This window comes from Blennius ocellaris (genome assembly GCF_963422515.1).
Source record: "Blennius ocellaris genome assembly, chromosome: 7".
In the NCBI taxonomy this organism is placed as follows: Eukaryota; Metazoa; Chordata; class Actinopteri; order Blenniiformes; family Blenniidae; genus Blennius; species Blennius ocellaris.
This window is the reverse complement of record NC_137656.1, coordinates 6,031,745-6,040,522: the sequence shown is the minus strand read 5'-3', so window position 1 is coordinate 6,040,522 and position 8,778 is coordinate 6,031,745. Positions and strand designations below refer to the sequence as shown.

Below are 8,778 nucleotides of genomic sequence, written 5' to 3'. Positions count from 1 at the left end.
AATTCTCCTAATATTTTCTATGTATTGTTTCTCCCGCCTTGGAATTTGAAGCTGTGTGAATGTCTGATGAACCAGCAGTCTGTGGAGTTTGTAGCCTGCCTTTGCCCATAGTCAGTTGTGATTAATGTATAGATGGATGGATAACATGTGCTTCCTGTAGGTGGTGTAGAGTGTACTCTAACAATTATTCTAGATCTTCTTTTAAAGTTTATTTTACAGTCTCCCGAGTGTTTAAAAACTGTCAAATACAACATAAAGTCAAAAAAAGCCACATTAAAAATATCTATGATTGAAGAAGTTGAGGAATAATAAACATCCATCCTGCTTCTAGAAAAGTCTCAGACAGAGAAAGGGATAGACAATAACGCAGATACCTTAGAAACATATTTTCTTAATTAACTATAGGAAATTTGTTGCTGGCGCATAAAAAAGGATCAGAGAGTGAGTACAAGCTCACTGGCCCCTGGAAATGTAGAGAATCCCTCTGTTTTCTGTGCTTTTCTGTGACGTTGCTGCTGGCTCAGGAGGTTTGCAACAAAGAGACAGTCTGTGGGTCTGGTATAAAAGGAAAGGGTTAAACCAGGTAGAGGTACAGTTCAGTGCAAGAGCAAGAGCAGCAGCAGCAGCAGCAACCAACTGACCAGCAACATGACTTCCAGTGGAATGAACATGATGAGCAAGGTAGCAGTCCATTTCTTTAATCCAGACTATCTCTGGGCTTATTGGTACAATCCAGTGTTAGAATTATACATATGAAACAATTAAAATTGTTTCTTTGAGTAGGAATACTTCAAAGTTTTGAGATCAACAAACCAACATATTTGGAATTTTGAAAAAATAATAATACTGTATTTTTCCGCTTTTTAGGGTTTCGCAGCTTGTACTTTTTGGTTCACTGTTTACAACAAATGTTTCAGTTTAAACAAAAGTGAACATGTAGGCCAACCAGTGTTTCCGTGTCTCTCCCCCTCAGATCATCTTCTACGAGGAGAGGAACTTCCAGGGTCGCTCCTATGAGTGCATGAGCGACTGCTCCGACATGTCCTCCTACCTGAACAGGTGCCACTCCTGCAGGGTGGAGAGGGGCTGCTTCATGGTGTATGACCGCACCAACTACCAGGGCAACCAGTACTTCATGAGGAGGGGCGAGTACTCCGACTACATGAGCATGATGGGCATGAGCGACTGCATCAAGTCCTGCCGCATGATCCCCATGGTGAGACCTCAGGCCTGGAGAGATTTGCTTTGAGTGATGTCTGTGAATTGCTGTGTCATAAAACCTCCTTGTGTTTGGCACCACAGCACAGGGGATCCTACAGGATGAAGATCTACGAGAGGGAGAACTTCGGAGGTCAGATGCACGAGCTGATGGATGACTGCGACAACGTCATGGACCGTTTCCGCATGTCCAACTGCATGTCCTGCAACGTGATGGAGGGCCACTGGCTGATGTACGAGCAGCCCCAGTACAGAGGCAGGATGATGTACATGAGGCCCGGCGAGTACAGGAACTTCATGACCATGGGCATGAGCAACATGAGGTTCATGAGCATGAAGCGCATCACCGACTCCTGCTATTAGACCTGAGCAGACTTTGCACTAAATAAAGCTGTCACAAACTGAGCTACTGGTGGGTTTGACTCACTGTCTCCTCTCTCTCACCACATATTAACTGCTTATACCAAGAAAAGATGGGGAAAGGTAGACTTCTCACCAGGGAAACACTACAATGAAGGCGATAATGTCTCACAGTATTTGGTCAACTCCAACATCTCAAAATCAGCAACACTTCAGACCTCTGCTCATGTCAGTTTTTCCAACAATGTTCTGAGTTTCATAGAACTTAATTGTCAAGGTTTTTTGTATTTTTTTTTTGTTTTTTCATTTTTTCAGGGACCATATACAAGAAAACTTTAATCTTAAAGAAAATATGCTTTGTACCAGATTTAGCCATGGCTGGTTTTACATCTGCATGCCTACAACATAATACATATTACAAATACAACCAACAATAGAAATTAGTAACAATTAGCGATAACCATTCAAATGTATCACCTGCTTTCATAGAATTAATATGGAAAAAAATCTTGTGCAACAAACATTAGAAGACACGTGATAAATATCAGTGACAGTAAAATTAGTAACATTATCATTAGCATCAGTAATAACCATTAGAATTCATCAACTGGATTCCTAAAACTCATACAGGATAATAAAATACATTAAACAACAAACAAACAAATTATTTAAATAGACTATTTCTGTCACAGCTGGTTTTCCATAATGTGCTTGTTCAGGTTCGGAGAAAAGGTATTCCAGTCTGCAAACAACTTCAGAGTGTCTGGAAACTGGTTCCAGAGCATTTATATGAAAAGGCTGTTTCTGCAGAGGTGGAGAATCTTTTCGAGATGGCACAGTTTCTGTGAATCGTGGAGTGAGATGTTCTGGTTGTTTGTCCATAGTAAAGTGTAATGAATTGTTCAGGCCTGATGTATTGATAAATTCCTTATCTGACTGAGGATTGCATAAACTGAAGCAGGATTCTAAGGTTTCACACGCATAACTGGGTCATACTATATTCTATTGTTTGACACTTCCACAGAGCTCGCCCCTCTGCTACAGAATAAATTGGCACAATATAATATATTGAAATTTCTGCTTTTTCAGTATATGCATGCAGGATTCCATTTGTAGGCACGTGCTTCTGGTCAATTTATTAGTCCTCTCCGGAGTGCCTTTTCATTGCATCTGGTAATGAAATATATTTCTCTATGAATGTGATTAAATTGTATTCACTGTACAAAACAAGTTAAAAAAGTAAAGCAGGGCTGTCAATTCTACGGCATGAAGAGTAACACCCAGCTTGAATCACTGAAGACAGAACCTATTCATTTATTTTGGAAAGGGGAATCACACGTATATTGCGTTTCACTGCTCTTCTTTGCCTTGTTCATTGAACCCATGGATTAGGCACAGGTCAGATGTAAAGAAGGATAAAAACTAAATAAAATCCACGGGAATCTCAAATAGACATTTGTTCCAAATAATCAGTAAAGCCCTATCAAGCAGAATAGAAGAAAATTACAAGACACATCACACACCCCGACCAGACTGGGTGTCACAAATCAGATGTGGACCCAAAAGCAAGACTCACTAGCTGCATGAAAAACAAAAACCATAAACTACAGTCCATGGAACACAAGGATAATCCTGAGGTGTCGAGAAAGAGACGAGATGAGACAAGCTGACACAGACAAGTGAGGCAGATGGGTTTAAATACACAGGTAAGGAGGGGAGACAACAGGTGCTGCACATGAGTGCTGGCAAGGAGGAGAAGGGAATGAGATAATTGGAAGTGCGAGGTGAGACACACAGGGGCAGCGGCAGACAGAGAGACCTTACACTGGGTTCATTAAAGGCTTGTACTCCACTTACAATGCATGGAGATGTCATAAGTGAGTGTTCACGCTCTCCGTCTCTGGTTGCAATTTTCATCAAACCACGAGCAGGAGCCATCAGACAGAACAATAACATATAAAAGGAATAGAAACATCAAATATAAATCACAAAATGTGCCTGTACACAAATGATGTGTTATTCGGGAAACAATTGAGTCAATAAACAAATTATCGTCAATTTCAGAATGCCCTATGAAACCAAGGGAGCAAAAACAGGCCCTATCTGTTGATGATACAGACGTTGGTATTTGCAAGGGCCTATGACGTTTAAGTCTTCTATCCCTTAATGTTTTGTTTTACCAGTCTTTTTGCTGCCCACTTTTATCTGATTTTAACTTTTATTTTATCGGTATGTTTTTATGAGTAAAACATATCAGTATGGTTTTGAAAAACTTAGTGGGAAGCCACACATTAATATCTTTAAGTCAAAATGAATAAGAAATACTGGAATAATGTGTCAAATCAGACTAGTACTACTTATTATATAATGTCCTCATTCTTCCATATCTGAGCTATGGTGTGGCAATGTGAGGAAATAATCAATTGGATTCAATATTCATATTCATACTTATACGATTCAATAAAATATGTATTCAAATATGGGAAGAAATTAAAATGATAGAACAAACATTGACCCAATTTTTTTGACTTCAGAATAAGGCCATTAGAATCATAACTCCCAACGAATCCTATTTTTGAGGTTAAAGACTTTAAAAATACACAATATTGTCAACACATTAGCTGTAATGTATAATTTTATAAGCAGAATCTTCCACCTTATATCCAGAAGATGTTTGAATATAGAGAGAGTCAATATAACCTCAAGGATACTGGGATTTTGGTTAAAAATTAGGCAAGAATGAATAAATATAAAGTAGATATGTTTCTGTAAAAAGGGATTCATTTATGGGAACAACCTGGAGAATAATTTAAAAATATCGACTTCGGAATCACCCAAAAAAAATCCACCTTGTTCCCTTAAAGGACGGTTTAATTTTAATTTAATTAATTGTTTCTGCTTTGTTGCTTTACATTGTTGAAGGTTTACTTGTATCAGAGTTAGACAAAATAAGTTTAACTGTCAGTCCCAAAGTTTAAGAAGGATGTTGTGACATTAAAAAAACAAGCTGACAGAAATTGTACGTTCTTTTGTTTGTTTTTGTTTTGTTTTCCTTTTCTGTTTTGTTGCATTATGTATCTGATGGACTCAATAAACTCCTACTACTTTTCTGTCCTTATGCTCACTTGTAGCGCTTGCATTTTTTTTTCAAAATGTAAAGAGGTTGTTATAATAATAATAATAATAATAATAATAATAATAATAATAATAATAATAATAATAATAATTATTATTATTATTATTATTATTATTATTATTATTATTATTATAGTAACAATAATAATAATAACAACTGGTAAATATAACATACACACTGACACTCCAAACACTGATGAAACAACTAAAGGAATTTGGTCATTTTAATATACTGTATGTCTACAACAATCTTCTCTCTTGGCCTTAATTTGTCTTTTTTAATTATTATTATTATTATTACGAGCTCACTGGCCCCTGGAAATGTAGAGAATCCCTCTGGTTTCTGTGCTTTTCTCTGACTGTGCTGGCTCAGGGGATTTGGAACAAAGAGACAATGCATTGGTCTAGTATAAAAGGAAAGGGTTAAACCAGGTAGAGGTACAGTTTGGTGCAAGAGCAAGAACAGCAGCAGCAGCAGCCCACTAACCAGCAACATGACTTCCAGTGGAATGAACATGATGAGCAAGGTAAGAGTCCATTTCTATAATCCGGACTATCTCTGGGTTTATTGGGCCAATCCAGTGTCAGAATTATACATGTGAAAAAAAATGTATATTTAAAATTGTGACACTTTAAAAGTGCCAGAATTACATATATGTGAAATAATTATATTTGGAATTGTTGGTTAAAGTAGGTAAAGAAATTGTAGGATCAACAAATCATTAGTATTGTTTAGAGTAAAACCAAATCATGTTAAAAACAAACATATTTCAACTGTAGTTCTCTGCTTTAGAGGGTTTCTCAGCTTATGTTTTATTTTGTCAGTCAGTCACTGTCTGACACTAGTTTGAGGTGTCTCGAAGTAACAACAACAAACGAAATATAATAAATAAATAAATAATCCAAATGGTACCTTCCATATTCGTCAACAGGAAACTAGCATGTAAGTTGTTACACAGGGTGGTATTGAGCTGCAAGGTGCACACAAAAATATACACTGGCACTGAATGAGAATATCCAATATACCTTTTTAGGTAACCTCAAACACTACTCTAAATACAATTTCAGTGAGTTAATATGTCAGCCATGCGTTCATGTGTCACTACAATGCTCACAAATGAGCTACTGCACATTAAAACTAATATTTATGCAGCTTCAATTCACAAAACAGTCATTTGAAACAATCAATACCTCAAAGATGTTCCTCAGTCTGATACATTTAGTTAGCAGAATAAGTAATCTATTTGTTCAGCAATACCAATTTGTATCACAAGATGGGTGATGAGTCTGATATCAAGATTAAGTGATGCGGGGTCCAATTGACGAAATGGTGAATCCAATAACATGCAACTGAGGGCAAGCTTTGGTTTTGAATAAAATTGAAAGAAACCAAAACTATAAATATTTCAGTTTAACCAAAAGTGAACATGTAGGCCAACCAGTGTTTCCGTGTCTCTCCCCCTCAGATCATCTTCTACGAGGAGAGGAACTTCCAGGGTCGCTCCTATGAGTGCATGAGCGACTGCTCCGACATGTCCTCCTACCTGAACAGGTGCCACTCCTGCAGGGTGGAGAGGGGCTGCTTCATGGTGTACGACCGCACCAACTACCAGGGCAACCAGTACTTCATGAGGAGGGGCGAGTACTCCGACTACACAAGCATGATGGGCATGAGCGACTGCATCAGGTCCTGCCGCATGATCCCCATGGTGAGACCTCAGGCCTGGAGAGATTTGCTTTGAGTGACGTCTGTGAATTGCTGTGACATAAAACCTCCTTGTGTTTGGCACCACAGCACAGGGGATCCTACAGGATGAAGATGTACGAGAGGGAGAACTTCGGAGGTCAGATGCACGAGCTGATGGAGGACTGCGACAACGTCATGGACCGTTACCGCATGTCCAACTGCATGTCCTGCAACGTGATGGAGGGCCACTGGCTGATGTACGAGCAGCCCCAGTACAGAGGCAGGATGATGTACATGAGGCCCGGCGAGTACAGGAACTTCATGAACATGGGCATGAGCAACATGAGGTTCATGAGCATGAAGCGCATCACCGACTCCTGCTACTAGACCTGAGCAGACTTTGCACTAAATAAAGCTGTCACAAACTGAACTACTGGTGTGTTTGACTCACTGTCTCCTCTCTCTCACCACATATTAACTGGTTATACCAAGAAAAGATAGAAAAAGTAGTTTTCCCACCAGGGAAACAATATTTTTGGTTTGTTTGTCTGATTTTTTTTTTTAAACATTCTAAATAAAAACAAAACAATCCAATGAAAAGAACAGTTGACATGCTGGAAAAAGCAGTCGGAAGAAACATAAGCTTAATAAATTCTATTCACACTCCAGTCCATCTGCTTGCATTCTGTTATTAATAATTTCAGCCAATTACACACTTGCCAACTTAAATAACCACAGAGCAAAGCAAAGAAGGCAAGTACATATAGTTCTCCCCTCAATTTATCCTCTCTCTTTTAACAAACGGTTTTGGATGGTCCCTGGGTGTGAGCTGTTTGAAGCTTTGTACAGTTTGTGAGAATTGACTGTAATAATGGTGTATTGATGTGATTTATGTAAGCAGTGTTGTATACAATGCTTATGGCCCTTTTTTGCAGTATATAAATCATAATTAGAATTTGCTGTTGCATAATTTGGACACTTGTTAGCAGTAGTTGGGCACAGGTTGCATATATTAGAGGGCAAAGGTCGGAGGAGGGCACAGGTAAGGGGAGAGCAAACAGCTCTCACCAGACCGACAAACCAAACAGGAACCAACCAACAGAAAACGAGGAAAAACATTTACAACTTTCTCGAGTAAAACCTGCTATATTCATCTTTTATTTTCTTTTTCAACAAATAAAGAGTCAACTCAACTACATCCAATCCAATCCAATCCACTTTTATTTATATAGCACATTTTAACAACAACGTGTTCCCAAAGTGCTGCACATGTGACTGCACATAAAAAAAAACAACTAAACTAAACAGTCCAACACTAAAAAAAAAAAAACATAAAATAAAAATAAAAACAGATTAAAAACTACAAACACATTAAAAAACTACAAATAAGAATACAACAATTTAAAAGAATAAATAGACATATAAAAATGCTTAAAAGACATAAAGACCGATTGGGAATCCTGTTTGAGTCTGTATTGGTTCATGCCATACCGCCTGTGCATTAATCACAATGATTGAACACTGGGAAATTGTCATTACAAAATGCTTTGTGACAGTTTGTTGTGTACAAGTTTAACCTGAGTTTTCCCAATTTATTTGTTCATCCAGTAATTACATAAATGAAAAATGATTTTGCAAGTTCCCACAATGTCGATCCCATCTATCTGTATAGTTGCATTAGTATTCATTTGACAATTCCCAAATAGTATACTTTCAGTTTTGTGGCGATCGAGTGATTATTTATTCCTGTTAAATCATTTATTTCTTATTTTTTTAACACGTTTCTCCAGGTGTTGTCTTCAGTTGTTACTGTACTGTTACTGTTTTATACTGACCCCTGGGGGACGCCACAAACAATTGCCAAACATGAAAAAGTAAAGTTTCCCAGCTTCACAAACTGTCTTCTGTCTTTTAAATAACTTGGTACAGAGTGTAAATCTATTCCCCTGATCTGATAAGGTTCCAGTTTGTTCATTAATATGTTATAGTTGATTGTATTGAAAGCTTTTTGGTAGGCCAATGAATATTCCAATTGTGTACAGTTTGTGATCCATGGAGTTTGTTATTTCCACAACTGATTCCATTAATGCAATTGATGTTCTGCTGTTTGATCTGAATCCATACTGGCTGTCAAACAGTAACTTGTTTTTGTATGAATTTGTCTACTCTCCTCCTGAATATTTTTTTTTTTAGAAACTTTTGAAATTGAGGTAATGAAGAAACAGGCCTGGTGTTTGTGAAGTACCGGTATGTGTTTAGACCCAGTTGTACACAGTGACATAACTTGAGCTATTTTTATTTTTGTTTGGAGCTGTACCAGTTTGGAATGACAAGTTCCAGATGAAAGTGAGAGGTTTGGAATTTCCCTCAATGACCTT

General features: G+C 37.8%; 2 protein-coding genes across 2 annotated transcripts; both read left to right on the top strand.

The window, feature by feature from the left end:
• Window positions 1–648: 648 nt before the first annotated feature.
• LOC308132353 (gamma-crystallin M3-like) lies at window positions 649–1,581 on the top strand (the record flags this gene model as incomplete). The annotated part of the gene is made up of 3 exons (XM_080499422.1): window positions 649–681; window positions 974–1,216; window positions 1,303–1,581. The coding sequence occupies 3 exons, from the start codon at window positions 649–651 to the stop codon at window positions 1,579–1,581; spliced, it is 555 nt and encodes a 184-aa protein (XP_080355548.1).
• Window positions 1,582–5,207: 3,626 nt separating this feature from the next.
• LOC308132135 (gamma-crystallin M3-like) lies at window positions 5,208–6,787 on the top strand (the record flags this gene model as incomplete). Its single annotated transcript, XM_080499108.1, has 3 exons — window positions 5,208–5,240; window positions 6,180–6,422; window positions 6,509–6,787. 3 exons carry the CDS (start codon window positions 5,208–5,210, stop codon window positions 6,785–6,787), a joined length of 555 nt encoding a protein of 184 aa, XP_080355234.1.
• Window positions 6,788–8,778: the final 1,991 nt, after the last annotated feature.